At 37.9% G+C, this 25,634-nt stretch overlaps 1 protein-coding gene across 1 annotated transcript; it reads right to left on the bottom strand.

Annotated features, from left to right (window-relative positions):
* Nucleotides 1-8,196: 8,196 nt before the first annotated feature.
* LOC118018630 (olfactory receptor 14A16-like) lies at nt 8,197-9,143 on the bottom strand. The gene has a single exon (XM_035017673.1). The coding sequence runs from the start codon at nt 9,124-9,126 to the stop codon at nt 8,197-8,199; it is 930 nt and encodes a 309-aa protein (XP_034873564.1). The 5' UTR covers nt 9,127-9,143.
* Nucleotides 9,144-25,634: the final 16,491 nt, after the last annotated feature.

The following is a 25,634-nucleotide window of genomic DNA, read 5'->3' as shown; positions in this document are numbered from 1 at the left end:
TTCTTCTTCTTCTTCTTCTTCTTCTTCTTCTTCTTCTTCTTCTTCTTTTTTTCTTAATATATATTGCATTATTTGTTTCAGAGGTACAGATCTGAGATTCAAAAGTCTGGCACAATTCAGAGCGCTTACCAGAGCACACACCCTCCCCAGTGTCCATCACCCAGTCACCCCATCCCTCCCACCCCAACCCCCACTCCAACAACACTCAGTTTGATTCCTGCGATTAAGAATTCCTCATATCAGTGAGATCATATGATACATGTCTTTCTCTTTTTGACTTATTTCACTCAACATAATACCCTCCAGTTCCATCCACGTCGTTGCAAATGGCAAGATCTCATTCCTTTTGATGGTTGCATAATATTCCATTGTATATATATACCACCTGTTCTTTATCCATTCATCTGTCGATGTACATCTTGGCTCTCTCCACAGTTTGGTTATTGTGGACATTGCTGCTATAAACATCGGGGTGCACATACCCCTTTGGATCCCTACTTTTGTATCTTTGGGGTAAATACCCAGTAGTGCAATTGCTGGATCATAGGGTAGCTCTATTTTCAACTTTTTGAGGAACCTCCATACAGTTTTCCAGAGTGGCTGCACCAGCTTGGATTCCGACCAACAGTGTAGGAGGGTTCCCCTTTCTCCGCATCCCTGCCAACATCTGTCGTTTCCTGACTTGTTAATTTTAGCCATTCTGACTGGTGTGAGGTGGTATCTCATTGAGGTTTTGATTTGGATTTCCCTGATGCTGAGCGATATTGAACACTTTTTCATGTGACTGTTGGCCATTTGGATGTCTTCTTTGGAAAAATGTCTGTTCATGTCTTCTGCCCATTTCTTGATTGGATTCTTTGTTCTTTGGGTGTTGAGTTTGATGAGTCCTTTATAGATTTTGGATACTAGGCCTTTATCTGATATGTCATTTGCAAATATCTTCTCCCGTTCTGTCAGTTGTCTTTTGGTTTTGTTGACTGTTTCCTTTGCTGTGCAAAAGCGTTTTATCTTGATGAAGTCCCAAGAGTTCATTTTTGCCCTTGCTTCCCTTGCCTTTGGCGATGTTTCTAGGAAGAAGTTGCTTCGGCTGAGGTCAAAGAGGTTGCTGCCTGTGTTCTCCTTTAGGATTTTGATGGACTCCTGTCTCACATTGAGGTCTTTCAACCATTTGGAGTCTATTTTTGTGTGTGGTGTAAGGAAATGGTCCAGTTTCATTCTTCTGCATGTGGCTATCCAATTTTCCCAACACCATTTGTTGAAGAGACTGTCTTTGTTCCATTGGACATTCTTTCTTGCTTTGTCGAAGATTAGTTGACCATAGAGTTGAGGGACTATTTCTGGGGTCTCTATTCTGTTCCATTGATCTATGTGTCTGTTTTTGTGCCAGTACCATGCTGTCTTGATGATGACAGCTTTGTAATAGAGCTTGAAGTCCAGAATTGTGATGCCGCCGGCTTTGCTTTTCTTTTTCAATATTCCTCTGGCTATGCAGGGTCTTTTCTGGTTCCATAGAAATTTTAGGATTATTTGTTCCATTTCTTTGAAAAAAGTGGATGGTATTTTGAGGGGGATTGCATTGAATGTGTAGATTGCTCTAGGTAGCATTGACATCTTCACAATATTTGTTCTTCCAATCCATGAGCAGGGAACGTTTTCCCATTTCTTTGTGTCTTCCTCAATTTCTTTCATGAGTATTTTATAGTTTTCTGAGTACAGATCCTTTCTCTCTTAGGTTAGATTTATTCCTAGGTATCTTATGATTTTGGGTGCAATTGTAAATGGGATCGACTCCTTAATTTCTCTTTCTTCTGTCTCGTTGTTGGTGTATAGGAATGCCACTGACTTCTGTGCATTGATTTTATATCCTGCCACTTGACTGAATTCCTGTATGAGTTCTAGCAGTTTTGGGGTGGAGTCTTTTGGGTTTTCCACATAAAGTATCATATCATCTGCAAAGAGTGACAGTTTGACTTCTTCTTTGCCAATTTGGATGCCTTTGATTTCTTTTTGTTGTCTGATTGCTGTGGCTAGGACTTCCAATACTATGTTGAATAGCAGTGGTGATAGTGGACATCCCTGCCGCGTTCCTGATCTTAGGGGGAAAGCTCTCAGTTTTTCCCCATTGAGAATAATATTTGCTGTAGGTTTTTCATAAATGGCTTTTATGATATTGAGGTATGTACCCTCTATCCCTATACTCTGAAGAGTTTTGATCAAGAAAGGATGCTGTACTTTGTCAAAGCTTTTTCTGCATCTTGAGAGGATCATATGATTCTTGTTCTTTCTTTTGTTAATGTATTGTATCACATTGATTGATTTGTGGGTGTTGAACCAACCTTGCAGTGCAGGGATAAATCCCATTTGGTCATGTTGAATAATCCTTTTAATATACTGTTGGATCCCATTGGCTAGTATTTTGGTGAGAATTTTTGCATCCATGTCCATCAGGGATATTGGTCGGTAATTCTCCTTTTTGATGGGGTCTTTGTCTGGTTTGGGATCAAGGTAATGCTGGCCTCATAAAATGAGTTTGGAAGTTTTCCTTCCGTTTCTATTTTTTGGAACAGTTTCAGAAGAATAGGTATTAATTCTTCTTGAAATGTTTGGTAGAATTCCCCTGGGAAGCCATCTGGCCCTGGGCTTTTGTTTTTTGGGAGATTTTTAATGACTGCTTCCATTTCCTTAATGGTTATAGGTCTGTTCAGGTTTTCTATTTCTTCCTGGTTCAGTTTTGGTAGTTGATACATCTCTAGGAATGCATCCATCTCTTCTAGGTTATCTAATTTGCTGGCATAGGGTTGCTCATAATATGTTCTTATAATTGTTTGTATTTCTTTGGTGTTGGTCTCCTCTTTCATTCATGATTTTGTTGATTTGGGTCATTTCTCTTCTCTTTTTGATAAGTCTGGCCAGGGGTTTATCAATCTTGTTAATTCTTTCAAAGAACCAGCTCCTAGTTTCGTTGATCTGTTCTACTGTTCTTTTAGTTTCTATTTCATTGATTTCTGCTCTGATCTTTATGATTTCTCTTCTCCTGCTGGGTTTAGGCTTTTTTTGCTGTTCTTTCTCCAGCTCCTTTAGGTGTAGGGTTAGGTTGTGTACTTGAGACCTTTCTTGTTTCTTGAGAAAGGCTTGTATTGCTATATACTTTCCTCTTAGGACTGCCTTTGCTGCATCCCAAAGATTTTGAACAGTTGTGTTTTCAATTTCATTGGTTTCCATGTATTTCTTTAATTCTTCTTTAATTTCCTGGTTGACCCATTCATTCTTCAGTAGGATGCTCCTTAGCCTCCATGTATTTGAGTTCTTTCTGACTTTCCTCTTGTGGTTGAGTTCTAGTTTCAAAGCATTGTGGTCTGAAAATAGGCAGGGAATGATCCCAATCTTTTGGTACCACTTGAGACCTGATTTATGACCTAGGATGTGATCTATTCTGGAGAATGTTCCATGGGCACTAGAGAAGAATGTGTATTCCGTTGCTTTGGGGTGGAATGTTCTGAATATGTCTGTGAAGTCCATTTGGTCCAGTGTGTCATTTAAAGTCTTTATTTCCTTTCTGATCTTTTGCTTAGACAATCTGTCCATTTCAGTGAGGGGGATGTTAAAGTCCCCCACTATTATTGTATTGTTGTCGATGTGTTTCTTTGCTTTTGTTATTAATTGCCTTATATAATTGGCTGCTCCCATGTTAGGGGCATAGATATTTACAATTGTTAGATCTTCTTGTTGGATAGATCCCTTAAGTATGATATAGTGTCCTTCCTCATCTCTTATTACAGTCTTTGGTTTAAAATCTAATTTGTCTGATATAAGCATTGCCACCCCAGCTTTCTTTTGGTGTCCATTAGCATGGTAAATGGTTTTCCACCCCCTCACTTTAAATCTGGGGGTGTCTTTGGTTCTAAAATGAGTCTCTTGCAGAGAGCATATCAATGGATCTTGTTTTTTAATCCAGTCTGTTAGCCTGTGTCTTTTGATTGGGGCGTTGAGCCCATTTACATTCAGGGTAACTATTGAAAGCTAGGAATTTAGTGCCATTGTATTGCCTGTAAGGTGACTGTTACCATACATTGTCTGTGTTCCTTTCTGGTCTATGTTGCTTTTTGGCTCTCTCTTTGCTTAGAGGACCCCTTTCAAGATTTCCTGTAGGGCTGGTTTTGTGTTTGCAAATTCCTTTAGTTTTTGTTTGTCCTGGAAGCTTTTTATCTCTCCTTCAAGTTTCAATGACAGCCTAGCTGGATAGAGTATTCTTGGCTGCATATTTTTCTCATTAATGCTCTGAAGATATCCTGCCAGTCCTTTCTGGCCTGCCAGGTCTCTGTGGTTAGGTCTGTTGCCAATCTAATGTTTCTACCCTTGTAGGTTACATATCTCTTCTCCTGAGCTGCTTTCAGGATTTTCTCTTTGTCTCTGAGACTCATAAGTTTTACTATTAGATGTCAGGGTGTTGACTTATTTTTATTGATTTTGAGAGGGGTTCTCTGTGCTTCCTGGATTTTGATGCCTGTTTCCTTCCCAAAATTAGGGAAGTTCTCTGCTATAATTTGCTCCATTATACCTTCTGGCCCTCTCTCTCTTTCTTCTTCTTCTGGGATCCCAATTATTCTAATGTTGTTTTGTCTTATGGTATCGCTTATCTCTCCAATTCTGCCCTCGTGATCCAGTAGTTGTTTATCTCTCTTTTTCTCAGCTTCTTTATTTTCCATCATTTCATCTTCTATATTAGTGATTCTCTCTCCTGCCTCATTTATTCTAGCACTTAGCACCCCCATTTTTGATTGCACCTCATTAATAGCCTTTTTGATTTCTACTTCGTTGGATTTTAGCTTTTTTACTTCTCCAGAAAGGTTTTCTCTAATAACTTCCATATTTTTTTCAAGCCCAGCTAGTATCTTTAAAGTGATGATTCTGAACTCTAGATCTGACATCGTACTAATGTCCGTATTAGGTAGGTCCCTGGCAGTCGGTACTACCTCTTGTTCTTTTTGTTGAGGTGATTTTTTCCATCTTTTCATTTTGTGCAGAGGAGAATAGATTAATGAGAGAACAAAATGCTAGCAGAGTAACCACGTCCCCAGAAAATATACTCTAAAAAAATCAGAAAAGACCTGAAGCAATGGGATAAGAAAGGGAAAGAGAGAAAAAAGAAAAAGAAAAAAAAAAGATAAAGATAAAAACAAAAACAAACAAAACAAAACAACAACAACAAAAGGAAAACCAGAATGTGATCAAATATGATCAGGCTGGTATATAGATCAGTGCCACACACTAGATTTGGGGTGTATTTTGGTCTTTTAGAAGAAAGTGCCTCCCAAAATTTTAAAGAAAGAAAAACTTATATATGTACAAAAATAAGGGTTGATATGATGAAGGGATGGAATATGACTGTAAAAATGGAAATTATAAAAAATGTTATAAAAGGAATTGATAAGTTGTTTGAAAAAAGAAAGAAGAGGATTTTAAAAAAGAAAAAGACAAAAAAAAAGGGAGAGGATGTAATCAGGCAGGGGAATAGAAAGCACCATATATTAGAGATTTACGGTATATTTTAATCTGTTAGAAGAAACAATCTCAAAATTTTAAAGAGAGAACAACTTATATATATAAGCCAAAAATATGGGTAACTACTATGAAGGGATAGAATATGACTCTAAAAATGAAAAATATTTTTTTTTTTAAAAAAGGGATTGAGAAGATGTTGGTTAAAAAAGGGAAAAAGAAAAATTCAAAAAGAAATAAAAAGACAAAAAGACAGTTAAAAATAATTAACTTTAAAAGACTAAAGAATCATGGTAAAAAAGCCATGAATTCTATGTGCAGTAGTCCCCTAGCGCTGGAGTTCTGCCGTTCTCATTGATTGGTAAACTTGGTCTTGGCTGGCTGTTCTTGCTGATCTTCTGGGGAGGGGCCTGTTGCCGTGGTTTCCAAATGTCTCTGCCGGAGGCGGAATTGCCCCGCCCTTGCCCCCTCCCGGCTAAGTCATCTGCTCGGGTTTGCTCTCCGGGGCTTTTGTTCCCTGTGAGCTTTCCGTTCAGCTTTGGAGGCAGAGAGTGAAAATGGTGGCCTCCCAATCTCTGCCCCGGAGGAGCCGAGAACTCGGGGCCCCACTCCTCAGTGAGCCCCCAGGGAAAAGCCGTCAGTCACTCCCGTCTCCCCGGTCTCCGGCCGCACTCCGTGCTCACCCAGCCTGTGACTGCCCGCCTCTATCTCTGGCACCCGACCCTTGCTGGTGTCTCCAAACCCAGCAGATCCCCACAGTGCGCTCCTGCGCGGCTCCTCCCCGGGGAGGAAGGTGAGTCTCCCCGGATCTGCCGCTTGTTGGGTCCCTGCTGGAGGAGCAGGGGCCCGACTGTGCCGCGGATCATGGTTTATGGCAACCCCGAGCTGAGAGCCCGCGCCTGGGCTCCGCCTCTGCAGCTGGCTTCCCTGTTCCTTTACTTGGGAGCTCTGCCACACTCAGGCACCCCCGGTCTTTCTGTGACCACGAGGGTCCTGAGACCACACTGTCCCGGAGGGTTCCACCCCCGGCTTAGACACCAGAGTGACGTCCCTCAGCGGAGCAGACTTTTAAAAGTTCCAATTTTGTGCTCCGTGGTTCTATCACTTGCCAGAAGCGGCCAACGGTCCCTCCCCCGCCGTCTATCCTCACGAATATCACCTCGGATTCACTTCTCTGCACGTCCTACCTTCCAGAAAGTGGTCGCTTTTCTGATGAGAGAGTTGTTGCTCTTCTTTTCTTCCATCTCCTGTTGAGTTTGTAGGTGTTCAGAATGGTTTGATCCCTATCCAGCTGAATTCCTGAGAGGAGACGAAATCCAGGTCTCCTACTCATCCACCATCTTGCTCCTCAGAGCCTCATGGATAATCAGATTGCAAGAATTTTAAGAATGTGATGATAGCAGGAAAAATTGAAGGGAAAGTTAACGGAATAAAAGCCAAGATCATTTAAAAGAAAATTGATTTCCATGCAAATGTATTCATATACAGAAGTAAACCAGAAGTACATTTAATAAAAAAGAAATTCAATGATAAAAGTAAGCATAAATAGAAATAAATTTAGAAATAAATGAAAAATAGCATATCAAAATTTGGGAAGTATATTAAAATTTACTTTCAATTTCTTGGTACATTAATTAAATTTCTACATCATTTCTGTGAAACATAAAATTTAAAAATAGTAAGTGCAAGAATAAAACATGTTATCTTCTATTAATTATCCTGTTCCTGGATATGTGAGAATAACATTTTTTTTTTTCTTGTTTGGATTGCCTAGTGAGAAATATCTCCTTTGCAAACTATTCTCATTAATTTAAAAATGTCGCTATGTGATTTCCAATGACATCTCTTAACAATATACGGTGCCTATAAAATCTTCTAAAGACTTATAATTGTAAACTTTGCAAGTCCAACATTGTGGGATTAATTAGTTAAGAAATCAATAAAAATGAGCTTCTAAAAATATTCTTGCCAATACAAACAAATAAAGGAAAAAAAAATGGGGTTGCCTGGGTGGCTCAGTCATTTCACATCTGACTCTTGGTTTTGGCTCAGGACTTGATCTCAGGGTCAGGCCCTGCATCAAGCTCCACACTCAACAGGGTCTGCTTAAGGATGCTCTCTTGCCCTCTCCCTCTGCCCCTATCCCTGCTCACACTCTGTCTCTCTCTAACATAAATAAATTGAAAGAAAGAAAGAAAAAAGAAAAAAATAGCAACTTTGGAATTAATTACTCATTTTTAGTAACTACTGCAAGAGTAAATTAAAACACAAATCACAATCTAGAATAATAATAAAATATATAAAATTTGAAACTATTATAAAATATTTTAAAGTGAGAATTAAGACAGTGCTGAATAGGATGAATGTGAGATGAAAAGTAATATTACTTTCTACCAGTGACCTATGATTGGAACATTTTCCCTGAATTGGAAATTGCCAAGACTGTCCACTGACATTCAGGCCCATCTTGCCTTAAAATGTAGCATCCTATGGAGCAGCACTATTGTTACAATACGTATCTAAAGATTTAACAACAAGTTGTATAAACCCAATAATTCAAAATTATTTGAATTTGTATTTGAAAGAATTTTTATTTGTGATTATCAACTTAATTGTATAAACCAATAATTTGATACACATTAGTGAGGATCAGAGTCATGGATATTTTGAATATTTATATATTTGGTGTCATTTTTTTCATAAATTTTTTTTTTTTCCAAGGGCCACTTTCATGTCCCTATTTCTCAAGCTGTAAATGACAGGATTCAGGCTGGGAGGTAACAGAGAATATAATATAGACATAAAGAGGTTCAGTGATGATGAGGATTTTGTGCTTAAACCTAAATATGCAATACATCCAGAAGAGAGGAACAAGGTTACCACAGTGAGATGGGGCATGCAGGTGGAAAAGGTTTTAAACCTGCCTTGTGAAGAAGGGATTCTTAGGACAGTGGACACAACATAAGCATAGGAAGCAACCATGAAAGTAAAAATTACAAAAGCAAAACAAAAACTAACAATAATAAACACATATTCTAGAATCTGCTCCCCAGAACAAGCAAGCATGAGCAATGATGGAATGTCACAGAAGAACTGATGCACTATGTTGGAACCACAGAAATGGACAGAAAATGTGCCTGCTACATGGATGGATCCATAGACACACCCATTGAACCATGATGCTCTCACCATCTGCACACAGGCACCTCTATTCATGAGGGCCTCATAGTGCAGAGGACAGCAGATGGCTGCATAGCGATCATAGGACATCACCAGAAGGAGGGCAAACTCTGTGCCAGCAAAGAAAACAAGAAGGAAAACCTGTGAGGCACATCCCACGAAGGAGATGGAATGGCTGTTGGTCAGAGAGTTCATGACGGATTTGGGGACAGTGACAGAGATGTAACAGATATCAATCAAAGACAAATTCTTCAGGAAGAAGTACATGGGGGTTTGGAGATGCTGGTCAATGGTGGTGAGGGTGATAATGAGGACGTTCCCCATCAGCGCCACCAGGTAAACCAGGGAGAAGAAAGCAGCATAAAGTCTCTGTAGCACCTGATCCTCAGGGAATCCCATGAGCAAGAATGTTGTTATTAGGGTCACATTGGTTAATTTCTCAGGCATGATGATTTTTTTTTTGAAACAAGAAAAATATTCTTGAATCTTAGAATCTGACTCTTTGCTGGTTTTGTTATTCACTGATTGTGAAGTTTTTCCTGGGGTAAAGCATATCTTGCAAACTATAATTTCTTCAATGCATGTAGAAAAAATATATTAAGATAGTCAATAAAGCAGATTAGAATATTTTTTCATGGGAGAGCCTAAAATTTATGCATAACGTTTTAGAGTTATTCTTAGAGAATATATTGTAAGCCCTAAGGAGTGATTGTGGAAGCAGCTGAAATGTCAGCACAGTTCCTGTTCTTGGGCTATTGAACACAATGGCCCAGTAGATGCAGGATCCCAAGATCCCAGGGGCAGGGCATAAGTTAGGAATTATGAAAGAATGTGTCTTTCATAGTCCCTCAGTCCCCCAGGCCCCCCTTTTCTGCACCTTTGGTAGCACAAAGTTCCCTCTCCTCCCTTATCCATGTCTGACTCCCTGAGTGCCTATGCATAGGGGAGAGTGCAAGCCTTCTTTAAGGCTTCAGGGTATTTGCCATCTCTTTGTCCTCCCCTCCCATGCTTGGAGGCATCTGTCCTTGCTTTTCTGACAAAATAAAAATAAATAAATAAACAAAAGCTACGTGCAGGATTCAGCTGCTGGTGCCTTGCTTGCAAAGGCAGCCCTGCACAGCCACTCAGATTGGTGCCTGAGAACTTTATTTCACTGTGCAAGGACATAAAACAGACACATATTACCTCCCATATCCATAAATTAGGGATTTTTTGACTTTGCTTGAATAGGTTAAAAAGTAGCAGAGAAATTTGGAATACAATAAAGTAATTTGTTTGCTCATTCTTGGAAAATGGCTTCGGTTCAATGTGAACTGTGTTCTTGGTGTATTTGAAGAGTCAGTACGGATAACTGAGAGATTATTCTCCCTTTAATTCTCTCTATCCTGTTATAACATAGGTAAATGGGGAGGAAAAAGATGGGTAGAGCTAAAAATTATCTTTGTCTTTTTTTTTCTGTGACAATGGTGAAGACTAAGATACTAGTACATATCTTCCACGTAATCAAGGTTATAATAGAATAACTAATACTGATAAAAAGGTTTTAAGAAGATACTGTGTGAGCTTTATTTTAAAAGCCAATAAAATCCTAGAAATATGTATGTATTATTTATTATGATGCATGTATTTTTCTTCAATAAAGACATATGCGTCCTATGTAAACTAATAAACAAAATTGAAATACAATGCTATCTTATTTTCCTGAAGGAACGTGGAATGCAAAGAAGTGAAATAAATTTACCTACTTAGACATAACAAGAAAGCTGGAATGACACTGGGAAGCTTACAGTAGATGCATAGAGGTTTGGAAGAAATTCACTTACCTAAGAAGAATCAAGTTTCCCTGATTATAAGGGTCAATTATTTAAAAACCGAGGATAAAAATGAGCTTAATAAAGGGCACTTTCTCACATAGGAAGAGAAGTTAAAAGCTGGACCTTTTGTCCAACGGGATAAAAATTCCTGTTTAAACATTGCTATTGGTCTGGTTTCCAGTGTGTTGCTGAATGGCAGGCAGTCTTCTCTCCATCTGGTAAGCACAAGTTCAAATGTACTTATATGGGTCTTGCATTTTTGTGCATGTTTACAATTGACTAATTAGAATGAGCGCTAATTAACTGCATTACCCATGAGTTCTGATGCTGTCTCCTGTTGCCATCACAGATGACACGAAGTTGGAAGTGCAAAGAATTAGGTCTATGTTGAGATTTTTTTTTCCTTTTTTTACCCAGTAGGGTTACTGGTCATGAGACCTTCTAATTAATAACAAGAATACTTTTAATAGATATCTTTGACACTTTACATTGTTATGTAATGGATTGATTTTAATTTATAAGCCCATGACTGAACAAAAGTGATTGGCTGTGTCTTTTTGATACTGGTTTTGATTTTTTAAAATATTTGTCATAGAAAAGATATCATTCCTTATACCATATAAAATATTTAAGATATAAGATAATGGAAAAACCTAAATTTCTTTTTTCATCTCCACTCCTGTTTTCTTTCCCTGGGGGGGAAAAAGTGATTTTTTTTTCATTTTGTTCATTTTCCCATGTATTTTTTTTTTAAATTTTCCTGAGTATTTGCAATGTACAAATGCAAAAAGCATGTACTTCAACATATGTGAGAGCTTACTATGTTTTTTCTACCTACTTATTTTTAACTTATCGTATTTTCCAAAAGCACATTCAATACTGTTATAGTTTAAAAATGATTTATTGTATCACTAAACTCATGATTATTCATTGAAGTCAAAATGTTTCTCAATTCAAAATTAGCCAATATATGTACAATAGTAACTAAGAAAAATGTCATTTCCCGCCTATCTCTTGGACACTATACACAATTTATTTTTAAGTCTTGTGTAATTTGAGTCATTTTAACAAATCATGGATTAGGAGCTTTATATCATTTTACCCCCAAAGAACACCAAATTTGACAATTACATGTAGACAAGAATGCATTTGTTGCATCACAGAAATCCAGTGGAGAATCTCAAGCACACCATTAGAGCAAAATATCCAAGATTGAATGCATTGGGGCCAAAAAAAGGAGCAGTTTCACTTTATCCATGTCAGTGCTTCCCCATGACAGCACAGATCAGTGTCAAGAGAGATCTCAGAAGTAAGAGTGAGTGAATAAGCACCCATAAGTGGAAAACTGTCAGAGAGACTTATCCTATTAACCACTTCAAAGACTCCATCATGAAGCACAGACATGGGCCAGTTGGTATACCTCACATGCACGTCCTAAGGTTGCCAGAGGAGAGCTAATTGCGTGATGGGTAAAATGGGGAAAGGAAAGCAAAAGGAACAAATTCCCAATTATAAAATAAATAGGACACAAGGATGAAAAATACAGCATAGGGAATATAGTCAATTATATTGTACCAACCTTGTATGATGTGTTGACAGATGAAAACTACACCGACAGTTGTGAGCCTTTTGTAATGTATACTATTACTGGATCACTATGCTGTACATTTGAAATTACTATAATATCTTATTGCAAGTATACTTCAATTAAAAAAAAGTGTGTGAATCCCCCCAAAAAACAGAGTGAGTTAAAAACAAGACACACTATAAATACAAAATACAAATAGAATAAAATTAAAGAGATGGAAAAAGATACACCATGCTAACACTAATAAAATGGAATCTTGTGTAGCTTTAATAATGTCAGAAAAATAAAAAATCAGACTTTGGAGAAGGAAAGTTAGCTGGGATAAAGAGGAACATTACCTTATGATAACTGGGTCAGTGATTTGTGAAGGCATAATGATCGTTCATGTGTATTTGCCTAACAGTGCATAGGTATGTGTGTGCGAAAACCTATCAGTTTCTATCAAAATGCCAAGGAGTTGAAAAATCCACTATTACAGTTGGATACTGTAACATTAGTCAAATAATAATTGCGAGATCCTGAATGAAAAACATCAGTAAGAACAGTTGAACTGAATAGCACCATCTATCAACTGGATGTAATTTGCATTTCTAGAATACTACAACAGCAACAGAATGCGCATTCTTCTAAAATTTACATAGAATTCTCACCAAGAGTGAGTCCATTCTGGGTCATAAAACAAACATCAACAAGTTAAAAAAATGAAAATCATGCAAAATATTCCCTCAAAATGTAGCAGATTTAAAGTGGAAATCAGTAAGAGAAAAATAGCTGGAAAAGCTCAAATACTTGGAGATAAAATAAGACACATTTATTTTCTTTTTTGAGGTTTTATTTAAATTCAAATTAACTAACATACAGTGTAATATTACTTTAAGGTATAGAATTAGTGATACATCACTTATATATAACAGCCAGGGCTCATCACAACAAGTGACCTCCTTAATACCTGTCACCCATTTAACCCATTTCCCACCCACCATCCCTGCAACAACCCTTAGTTTGTTCCCTACAGTTAAGAGTCTGTTTTCTGGTTTGCTGCTCTCCGCCCACCGATTTTCATGTATTTTGTTTCTTAAAGTCCGAAATATGAATAAAATCATATGGCATTTGTCTTTCTCGCTCTGACTTATTTTGCTTAGCATAATATGCTCTAGTTCCATCTATATCACCACAAATAGCAAGATTGAATCTTTTTTATTGGCTAAATTAATACATAATTATACAGCTTACATATATGAATATCTAATCTGTACATATATGAATATGTAATTACATCTTTTTTTATCTGTTCATCCCTTGATGGACATTTGGGGTCTTTTCGTAGTTGGGGTATAAAAGATTTATAAAAGGAATTGATAAAAGAAGATGGTTGAAAAAAGAAAGAAGAGGATTAAAGAAAAAAACAAAAACGGGAGAGAATGTGATCAGGCAAGAGACTAGAACAAAGCCATACACTAGAGATTTAGGGTATATTTTGGTCTGTTAGAAGAAACTGTATCTCAAAATTTTAAGGAGAGAACAAGTTAACTAGTATGAAGGGACAGAAAATGACTCTAAAAATGAAAAAGAAAAAAAGATTTTTTTTTAAAAAAAGGGATTGATAAGATGTTGGTCGAAAAAGGGAAAAAGAAAATTCAAAAAAAAAAAAAGGAAAGAAAAAAAAGTTAAAAAAAAATCACTTTGAAAGGCTAAAGAATCTGGGGGAAAAAAGCCATGAATTCTATGTGCAGTATTCCCCTAGCGCTGGACTTCTGCCATTTTCATTGATCACTATACTTGGTCTTGGCTGGCTGTTCTCACTGATCTTCTGGGGGAGGGGCCTGTTGCCGTGGTTCCCAAATGTCTTTGCCGGAGGCGGAATTGCCCCGCCCTTGCTGGGTCCTGGGTAAGTAATCTGCTTGGGTTGTTCTTGGGAGCTTTTGTTCCCTGCAAGCTTTCCATACAGCTTTGGAGGACAAGAGTGAAATGGTGGCCTCCCAATCTCCACCCTGGAGGAGCTGAGAACCTGGGGCCAACTCCTCAGTGCAACCCCAGAGAAAAGCAATCACTCCTGTCTCCCCGGTCTCCGGAAGCACTCCGTGCTCACCCGGGCTGTGACCGAGCATTTCTATCTCTGGCGCATGACCCTGTTTGCAGTCTCCAAACCCAGCAGATCCCTGTGGTGCACTCCCGTGCCGTTCCTCCTGGGGGAGAAAGGGGTGTCTCCCTGGATGTCCTGCTTGTCCCTGCTGGAAGAGCAGTGGCCCAACTGTGCCATGGATCACGGTCTATGGCAACCCTGAGCTGAGAGCCCACTCCTTGGCTCCGTCTCTGCAGCAAGCTTCCCCGCTCTGATACTTGGGAGCTCTGTGGCACTCAGGCACCCCTGGTCTTTCTGTGACCCCAAGGGTCCTGAGACCACACTGTCCCAGAGAGGGTTCCACCCCTTGCTTAGCCACTGGAGCGAGGTCACTCAGCAGAGCCGACTTCTAAAATTTCCAATTTTGTGCTCTGCTGCTCTATCACTTGCTGGTAGTGGCTGATGGAGGCCGCCTCCCCCACCATCTACCTTCACGAATATCGCCTTGGATTCACTTCTCCACACATCCTACCTTCCATAAAGTGGTCGCTTTTCTGTTCAGGGAGTTGTTGCTATTCTTTTCTTCGATCTCCTGTTGAGTTGTAGGGTTCAGAATGGTTTGATCCCTATCCAGCTGAATTCCTGGGACAAGACGAAATTTAGATCTCTTAATCCTCCGCCACCTTGCTCCTCCTCCGAGTTTGATAAGTTCTTTATAGATTTTGGATACTAGCCCTTTATCTGATATGTCACTTGCAAATATCTTCTCCCATTTTGTCAGTTGTCTTTTGGTTTTATTCACTATTTCCTTTGCTATGCAAAAGCTTTTTATCTTGATGAAATCCCAATAGTTCATTTGTGCCCTTGCTTCCCTTGTCTTTGTCAATCTTTCTAGGAAGAAGTTCTTGAGACTGAGATCGAAGAGTTTGCTACCTGTGTTCTCCTCAAGGTTTTTGATGAATTCCTGTCTCACATTTAGGTCTTTCATCAATTTTGAGTCTAGTTTTGGGTATGGTGTAAGTAATTGGTCCAGTTTCATTCTTCTGCATGTGGCTGTCCAATTTTCCCAACACCGTTTGTTGAGACTTTGTTCCATTGGACATTCTTTCCTGCTTTGTCGAAGATGAGTTGACCATAGAGTTGAGGGTCCATTTCTGGGCTCTCTATTCTGTTCCATTGATCACCGTGTCTGTTTTTGTGCCAGTATGATTCTGTCTTGATTACAACTATGTAATAGAGCCTGAAGTCCAGAATTGTGATGCCACCAGCTTTGCTTTTCTTTTTCAACATTCCTCTGGCTATTCGGTGTCTTTTCTGATTCCATACAAATGTTAGCATTATTTGTTCCATTTCTTTGAAAAACAGTTGATGGTATTTTGATAGGGATTGAATTAAATGTGTAGATTGCTCTAGGTAGCATAGACATTTTCATAACATTTATTCTTCTAATCCATGAGCATGGAACATTTTCCATTTCAATTTCTTTCATGAATATTCTATAGTTTTCTGAGTACAGATTCTTTGCCTCTTTGGTTAGATTTATTCCTAGGTATCTTATGATTTTGGATGTAACTGTAAATGGGAACAACTCCTTAATTTCTCTTTCTTCTCTGTTATTGTTGTTGTATACATATGAAACTGATATCTGTGGATTGATTTTATATCCTGCCACTTCACTGAATTCCTGTATGAGTTATAGAAGTTTTGGGGTGGAGTCTTTTGGGTTTTCCACATAAAGTATCATATCATCTGCAAAAAGTGAGAGTTTGATTTCTTTGCTGATGTGGATACCTTTTATTTCTTTTTGTTGTCTGATTGCTGAAGTTAGGACTTCTACTACTATGTTGAATAGCAGTGGTGATAGTAGACGTCCCTGCCGTGTTCCTGACCTAGGGGAAAAGCTCTTAATTTTTCCCCAATTTGAATGATATTTACTGTGGGTTTTTCATAGATGGCTTTTATGTTATTGAGGTATGGAACCTCTATCCCTACACTGTGAAGAGTTTTAATCAAGAAATGGTGCTGTACCTTGCCAAACGCCTTTTCTGCATCTATTGAGAGTACCATGTTTCCTGTTCTTTCTTGTATTAATGTATTGTATTCCACTAATTTTCAGATGTTGAACCAAATTTGTAGCCCAGGAATAAATCCCACTTGGTCGTGTTGAATATTTTTTTTAATGTACTGTTGGATCCCATTGCCTATTATGTTGGTGAGAATATATGCATCCTTGTTCAACAGGGATATTGGTCTTTAATTCTCCTTTTTAGAGGGGGTCTTTGGTTTTGGGGTCAAAGTAATGCTAGGCTCATATAATGAGTTTTGTATTTTCCTTCCATTTCTATTTTTGGAATAATTTCAGAAAAACAGGTATTAATTCTTCTTGAAATGTTTGGTAGAATTCCCCTGGGAAGCCATCTGGCCCTGGACTCTTGTTTTCTGGGAGATTTTTGATTACTGCTTCAATTTCCTTACTGGTTATGGGTCTGTTCAGGTTTTCTATTTCTTCCTGGTTCAGTTTTGGTAGTTGATACATCTCTAGGAATGCATCCATGTCTTCCAGGTTATCTAATTTGCTGGCATAGAGTTGCTCATAATACGTTCTTATAATTATTTGTATTTCTTTGGTGTTGGTTGTGATCTCTCCTCTTTCATTCATGATTTTGTTGATTTGGGTCATTTCTCTTCTCTTTTTGATATGTCTGGCCAGGGGTTTATCAATCTTGTTAATTCCTTCAAAGAACCAGCTCCTTGTTTCATTGATATGTTCTACTGTTCTTTTGCTTTCTATTTCATTGATTTCTGCTCTGATCTTTATGATTTCTCTTCTCCTGCTGGGTTTAGGCTTTATTTGCTGTTCTTTCTCCAGCTCCTTTAGGTGTAGGATTAGGTTGTATATTTGAAACTTTTCTTGTTTCTTGAGAAAGTTTTGTATTGCTATATATTTTCCTCTTAAGACCAGCTTTGCTGCATCCCTAAGATTTTCAACAGTTGTGTTTTCATTTTCATTTTTTTCCATGAGTTTTTTTAATTCTTTAATTTCCTGGTTGACCCATTCATTCTTTAGTAGGATATTTTGTAGCCTCCATGTATTTGAGTTCTTTCCGACATTCCTCTTGTGATCGTGTTATAGTTTCAAAGCATTGTGGTCTGAAAATATGCAGGGAATGATCCCAATCTTTTGGTACTGGTTGAGACCTGATTTATGACCTAGGATATGATCGATTCTGGAGAATGTTCCATGGGCACTAGAGAAGAATGTGTATTCCGTTGCTTTGGGATGGAATGTTCTGAATATATCTGTGAAGTCCATTTGGCCTGGTGTGTCATTTGATGTCTTTATTTCCTTGTTGATCTTTTGCTTAGACGGTCTGTCCATTTCAGTGAAGGGGTATTAAAGTTCCCTACAATTATTGTATTATTGTCAATGTGTTTCTTTGATATTGTGATTAATTGGCTTATATAATTGGCTGCTCCCATGTTAAGGGCATAGATATTTACAATTGTTAGACCTTCTTGTTGGATAGACCCTTTAAGTATGATGTAGTGTCTTTCCTAATCTCTTATTATAGTCTTTGGTTTAAAGTCTTATTTGTCTGATATAAGGGTTGCCACCCAGCTTTCTTTTGATGTCCATTAGCATGGTAAATGGTTTTCCACCCCCTCACTTTCAATCTGGGGGTGTCTTTGGGTCTAAAATGAGTCTCTTGCAGACAGCATATTGATGGGTCTTGTTTTACTATCCAATCTGATAGCCTGTGTCTTTTGATTGGGGCAGTTAGCCCATTTACATTCAGGGTAACTATTGAGAGCTTGTTTGGAGGTTCTAGCAGGGGAGCGCAGCTACTCATATACCCTTGACTGAAGAACGATCCTCCTCTATCGGGGAAGATCGTCCTCTTCGACCTAGCGTGCAGCTTTGGGAGGACGCACATGGAGCGGTGAGGGAGGAAGGGGACACCCTCCTAGCCAGCCAGATCACCCGAATCAACCCTGGCGATCAATGGGGTGACAGATGTCACAGCCAGATCGCCCTCACATCCCAGGGTAACTATTGAAAGATATGAATTTAGTGCCATTGTGTTGCCTGTAAGGTGACTGTTACTGTATATTGTCTGTGTTTCTTTCTGGTCTATGTTACACTTAGGCTCTCTCTTTGCTTAGAGGACCCCTTTCCATATTTCTTGTAGGGCTGGTTTGGTGTTTGCAAATTCTTTAATTTTTATTTGTCCTGGAAGCTTTTTATCTCTCCTCTATTTTCAATGACAGCTTAGGTGGATATAGTATTCTTGGCTGCATATTTTTCTCGTTTAGTGCCCTGATTATATCATGTCAGTCCTTTCTGGCCTGCCAGGTCTCTGTGGATAGGTCTGCTGCCCTCTAATGTTTCTACCATTATAGGTTACAGGTCTCTTCTTAGCTGCTTTCAGGATTTTCTCTTTGTCTCTGAGACTTGTAAATTTTACTATTAGATATCGGGGTGTTGACCTATTTTTATTGATTTTGAGGGTGGTTCTCTGTGTCTCCTGGATTTTAAAACCTGTAGTTGACCCCAGATTAGGGAAGTTCTCTGCTATAATTTGCTCCAATATACCTCCTGCCCCCCTCTCTTCTTCTTCTGGGATCCCAATTATTCTAATATTGTTTCATCTTATTGTATCACTTATCTCTCGAATTCTGCCCTCATGGTCCAGTAGTTGTTTAGGTCTCTTTTTCTCACTTCTTTATTTTCCCTCATTTGGTCTTCTATATCACTAATTCTCTCTTCTGCCTCACCTATCCTGGCAGTTAGAGCCTCCTTTTTTTATTGCACCTTATTGATTTTGATTTGGTTAAATTTTAGTTCTTTTATTTCTCCAGAAACGGGTTCTCTAGTAACTTTTATGCTTTTTCCAAGTCCAGCTAGTATGTTTATTTATTTATTTATTTATTTTTAAATGTTTTATTTATTTGTTCATGAAAGTCAGAGAGAGAGAGGCAGAGGCAGAGGGAGAAGCAGGCTCCCTGCCTAGCAGGGAACCCGACGTGGGCCTCGATCCCAGAACCCTGGGATCATGACCTGAGCCGAAGGCAGACACTTAACCATCTGAGACACCCAGGCGCCCCCAGCTAGTATGTTTATAATTGTCATTCTGAACTCTAGTTCCGACAATTTACTAATGTCAGTATTGATTAGGTCCCTGGCAGTCGGTAATGCCTCTTGTTCTTTTTTTTTAATTGAGTTTTTCGTTTTGTTATTTTTTCCAGATAAGAATAGATGAATGATAGAACAAAATGCTAAAAGGGTAACAATGACCCCGGAACAATATACACTAAACATATCAGAAAGACCTTAAACTGGGGGGAAAAGAAAGAAAAAAAAAGGTTATCAGGTTGGTGAATAGAAAAGAGCCATACACTAGATTTTGGTCTGTTAGAAGAAACTGTCTCCCTAAATTTTAAAGAAAGAATAACTTATATGTATATATACAAAGATAAGGGTAAATATGATGAAGGGATGGAATATGATGGTAAAGATGAAAATTTAAAAAAAAATTTAAAGGAATTGATAAGATGTTGGTTGAAAAAAGAAAGAAAAATTTTTTTTAAAAAAAGGAGAGAATGTGTTTATGGCTAGAAGAAAGCCATAAACCAGATTTAGGGTATATTTTGATCTATTAGAAGAAACTGCATCCCAAAATTTTAAAAAAAGAAAAACTTATATATATACAAAAAATAAGGCTAAATATATTGTAGTGATAGATTATGACTCTAAAAATGAAAATTAAAAAATTTTAAAAAGAAATTGATAAGATGTTGGCTGAAATAAGAAAAAAGAAAAATTAAAAAAAAGAAAAAGAAAAAAAGAAAATTAAAAAAAAATAACTTTGAAACACTAAGGAGTCATTGGAAAAAAGCCATGAATTCTGTGTGCTGTATTCCCCTAGCGCTGGAGTTTTGCACTTCTCCTTGATCAGGAAACTTTGTTTTTGCTGGATGTTTTTGCTGATCTTCTTGGGGAGGGGCCTGTTGCAGTGAACTTCAAATGTTTTTGCCAGAGGCAGAATTGCACCACTTTTTCCAGGGGCCAGGCTAAGTAATCTGCTCAGGTTTGCTCTCGGCAACTTTTGTTCCCTGAAAGCTTTACGTATAGCTTTGGAGGATGAGAATGAAAATGGCCTCCCTATCTCTGGCCCTGGGGGGGCCGAGAGCTTGGGGCCCCACTCCTCAGTGCACCCTCAGAGGAAAGCAATGACTCCCGTCTTCCTGGTCTCTGGCCACACTCCGTGCTTCCCTGGCCTGTGACTGAGCATTTCTCTCTCTGGCACACAACCCTGTTTGGACTCCCAGGATCTGCCACTTGTTGGGTCCCTGCTTGAAGGGTAGTGGACTGACTGTGCCGCGGATCACGGTTTATAGCAACTCTGAGCTGAGAGCCCACTCCTCATCTCCATCTTTGCAGCCGGCTTCCCTGCTCCGAAACCTGGGAGCTCTGACACACTCAATCACTCTCAGTCTTTCTGTGACCCTGAGGGTCCTGAGACCACATTGTCCCAGTGAGTGTTCCACCCCCTGCTTAACCACTGGAGTGACATCCCTCAGTGGAGCAGACTCCTAAAAGTACTGATTTTGTGCTCCACTGCTCCATCACTTGCTGGTAGCTGGCTGATGGAAGCTCCCTCTCCCCACAGTCTATCTTCCCAAATATCACCTCGGATTCACTTCTCTTCACATCCTACTTTCCAGAAAGTGGTTGCTTTCCGCATCATAGAATTGCTGCTATTCTTTTCTTCGATCTCCTGTTGAGTTGAGTTTGTAGGTGTTCAGAATGGTTTGAAAACTATATAGCTGAATTCCTGGGACAAGACGGAATTTAGGCTTCCTGCTCCTCTGTCATCTTGCTCCTCCACCTCTCTTTTCCCAGTAAATTTTAAGGATTATTTTATTTTATTTTATTTTTTTAGAATTAGGAAAATATTTGTTGGATTCATTGCTACTTTTTAAAGTTTTTATTTAAATTCTAGTTAGTTAATATACAGTGTAGCATTAGTTCCACATGTACAATATATTGATTCAACACTTCCATACAACACTCAGTGCTCATCACAAGCATTACATCCTTAATGTCCCTCCCCTATGAAACCCAAATCCCCCAATCATCTCCCCTCTGGTAACCATCAGTTTATTTTCTATAGTTAAGAGTCTGTTTATTGGTTTGCCTCTCTCTCTTTTTTCTCCTTTACTCATCTGTTTTGTTTCTTAAATTCCACATATGAATGAAATCATATGGTATTTGTCTTTTTCTGACTGACTTACTTTGCTTAGCATTATAATCTCCAGCTCCAACCATGCCATTGTAAAGGACAAGATTTCATTATTTTTTTTATGGCTGATATTATTCCATTGTGTATGTGTATATATACAGATATAGATAGATAGATAGATAGATAGATGATAGATAGATGATAGATAGATATCACTTCTTTTTATCCATTCATCAGTCAATGGACACATGGCCTGTTTCCAAAATTCGTCTATTGTAGATAATGCTGCTATAAACATTGATGTGCATTGTATCCCTTTGGATTATTATTTTTGTTGTTGTTGTTGTTGTTTTCTTTGAGTGAAAACCTAGTAATTAAAATGCTGGATTGTGTTGGGTAATATAGATATCTTAATAATATTTCTTCTTCCAATCTATGATCATAGAATGTATTCTTATTTCTTTGTGTCATGCTCACTGTCTTTCATCAACTTCCTATAGTTCTCAGAGTACAAGTCTTCCACCTACTTGGTTAGGTTTATTCTCACGGTTTTTGGTGCAATTGTAAATGGGTTTGTTTACTTGATTTATCTTTCTGCTCTTTAAATATTGGTGTATAGAAAGGAAGGGGTCTCTCTCTGTTGATTTTGTATCCTGCAAATTTTTTGAATTCTTTCATGAATTTGAGCCATTTTTGGTGGAGTCTTGTGGGTTTTCTATATAGAGTATCATGCCATCTGAAATTAGTGAAAGTTTTACTTCTTCTTTGCTGCTTGGTACCTTTTATTTCATTTTGTTGTCTGATTGCTGAAGCTAGGACTTCCAGTACTATTTTCAGTAACAGTGGTGAGAGTGGATATCCCTGTCTTATCCCTGACCAGAGAGGGAAAGCTCTGTTATTCCCCATTGAGGATATTAGCTGAGGGTTTCCTCTAAATATACCTTCTTGAGGGTTGTTATCATGAATGGATATTGTAATTTGTCAAATGTTTTCTTTCTGCATCTACTGAAATGATCATATGGTCCATATCCTTTCTTTTATTAACGTGGTGTATCAGGTAGACTGATTTATAAATATTGAACCACTTTTATAAAACAGAAATTAAACCCACTTGATAATGGTGAATGATTTTTCAATGTATTGTGGATACAGTTTGCTACTGAGAATTTTTGCATCCATAGTCACCATGAATATTGGCCTGTAGTTCTTTTTCTTTAGTGGAGCCTTTGGTTTGGTGTCAGGGTAATGCTGGCCTCATAGACTGAATTTAGAACTTTTCCTTCCATTTCTATTTTTTGGAATAGTTTGAGAAGTATAGGTATTAACTCTTCAAATGTTTCGTAGAATTTGCCTGTGAAGCCATCTGGCCATGGAATTTTGTTTGTTGGGAATTTTTTATTACTGATTCTTTTTTGTTGTTGTTGTTATCAATCTACTCATGTTTTCTATTTCTTCTTGTTTCTATTTTTGTAGTTTATATGTTTCTAGGAATTTATACATTTCTATCAGTTTCTCCAGTATGTGGGCATATAATTTTTCATAATAGTCTCAAAGAATTGTTTTTATTTCTGTGGTGTTGATTGTTATTTCTCCTCTCTCATTTGTGATTTTATTTATTTGTTTCCTTTCTTGTTTCTTCTTGATAACTATGGCTTGGTGTTTATGAATTGTATTCTTTTTTTTACAAAGAATTGGCTACTAGTTTCATTGATCTGTTCAATTCCTTTTATTTTTTTAAATTTAATTTAACTTTTTTAAAATTTCTGTATCATTGACTTCTGTTCTAATCTTTATTATTTCCTTACTTCTGTTGACTTTAGACTTCATTTGTTGTTCTTTTTCCAACTTCTTTAGGTGTATTGTTAAGTTGCTTATTTGTATTTTTCTTGCCTCTTAAGTTAGGCCTTTGTTGCTATGTATTTCCCACTTAGGATCACTTTTGCTGCATCTCAAAGGATTAGACCTTTGTGTTTTCATTTTCATTTGTTTGTATGATTTTTTTTATTATTTCTTCTTCAATTTCCTGGTTAACCCATTCATTGTTTAAGAGCAAGTAGTTCAACCTCAGGTACCTGGGTGGCTCAGTTGGCTAATCATCTGACTCTTGGTTTTGGCTCACATCATGATCTCAGGGTCATGAGATCAAGCCCTGTTTTGGGCTCTGCACTCAGTGTGGAGTCTGCTTGTCTGCCCCCATTCCCCTCTCTTCCTCTCTCTGCTCACTCTCTTTAAAATAAATAAATAAATAAATAATATCTTAAAAATATATAAAAGAGCATGTAGTTTAATCTTCATATATTTGTGGTCTTTCCAGATTTTTTCTTGTGGTTGACTTGTAGTTTCAAAGCATTGTGGTCAGAAAAGATGCATAGGATGAGTTTAATCTTTTTGTACTTGTTAAAGCCTGATATGTGACCCAGTATGTGATCTTTTCTACAGATGTTCCAAATGCACTCGAAAGAAGTGTGTATCCTGCTGCTTTGGGATGAAATGTTCTGAATGTATCTGTTAAATTCACCTGGCCCCGGGTGTCATTGAAAGCCATTTTTTCCTTTTTTAATTTTCTGTTTAGATATTCTGTCTATTAATATAAGTTGCCTGTAAAAGTTCCCTATTGTTATTGTATTGTTACCAAAGGGTTTCTTTATGTTTTTCAATGTTTTATATATTTGGGAGCTCCCCTATTGAGCACAGAAGTATTTACAATTACTAGATATTCTTGTTAGATTGTTCCCTTTATTATAATAGAGGGCCCTTCTTCATCTCTTGTTGCAGGCTTTGTTTTAAAGTATAGTTTGTCCAATATCAGAATTGCTACACTGGCTCTCATTTGATGTCCATTTGCATGATCAATCTTTCTCCATCCCATCACTTTTAATCTGCAGGTGACTTTAGGTCTAAAATGACTCTCATAGTTTGCATATAGATCAGTCTTATATTTTTAATTTTTTTTTTCTTTCCATTTTGACACCCTATGTCTTTGGATTAGAGCATAGTCCATTAACATTCAGAGTAATTATTGATAGGTATGTATTTAGTGACATTTTATTCCTTGTTTTGTTGTTTCTGGAGATTTTCAGTGATCCTTCATTGTCTTTGTCACTCTTGGTCTTTTCTTTTTACTCAAAGAGTTCCCTTTAATATGTCTTGCAGGGCCAGTTCAGTGGTCATGGACTCCTTTAGTTTTTGTTTGGGAATCTTTTTATCTCTCCTTCTATTCTGAATGATAGCCTTGCTAGATAGAGTATTCTTGCCTGCAGATTTTTCCCCTTTAGCTAACTAAATATATCCTGCCACTCTCTTACGACTTTTTAAGTTTCTGTTGAGAAATTGCTAGATAGCTTTTTGTGTTTTTACTTGTAAGTTAAGGACTTCTTTTGCTGCTTTTTTTTAATCACTATATTTTCAAGTTTAATTATAATATGTCTTAATGTTGGCCTGCTTTTGTTGATTTTGAAGGGAGTTCTGTGTCTCCTGGATCTGAATGTCTGTTTCTTTCCCCAGTTAGGGAAGTTTTCTGCTATTATCTCTTGGAATAAATTTTCTGCCCCGTTTTCTCTCTCTTCTTCTCTGGGACTCCTATAATATGAATGGTGTCACATTTGATGATTTCCTGAGATCATTTAGTCTGTTCTCTTGTTGCATAATTCTTTTACCCTTTCTTTTGTTCAGCTTCATTATTGTCCATTATGTTATCTTCCAGGTCATTAATTTTCCTCCGCTTCTTCCAGCCTGCTGTTCCTTGCCTCAAGGATGTTTCCAATCTCATTTATTGCACTCTTCATCTCTGATTGACTCTCTTTTAATTATTTTATCTCTGTGGTAAGGGTTTCCATGATTTCTTCTATTCCTTTCTCAAGGCCAGTGAGTATCCTTATGGTTGTTGCTTTAAATTTGAATCAGGTGTGTTACTGATATCCATTTTACTTAGGTCTTTGGCTATGACCTTATCTTGTTCTTTCATTTGGGATAAATTCCTCCATATTGACATTTTATCTAATCTCTGCCTTCTCCACTGTGTTAGAATAGTCTATTTGTCTCTTGCTTCTAATCATAATGGCTTCATGATGAAGAGGTCATGGAATAAGCAGGGCCTGGTGCTTCAATGAGTGTCTCTCATGTGTGCTGTGTGCACAGTGCTGTTATATTTTGACTACTCTTTCTATGAGGCCAGTTGTCTGCAGAGGCTCTCCTTGCTTTCTATGGGCAATGTTTGGTGCTTGGACTGAATATGATGCTTTAAGTAG

Source organism: Mirounga leonina, unplaced genomic scaffold (genome assembly GCF_011800145.1).
Source record: "Mirounga leonina isolate KUSES-001 unplaced genomic scaffold, KU_Mleo_1.0 Mir_100603, whole genome shotgun sequence".
NCBI lineage: Eukaryota > Metazoa > Chordata > Mammalia > Carnivora > Phocidae > Mirounga > Mirounga leonina.
This window is presented reverse-complemented; position numbering and strand designations above follow the sequence as displayed.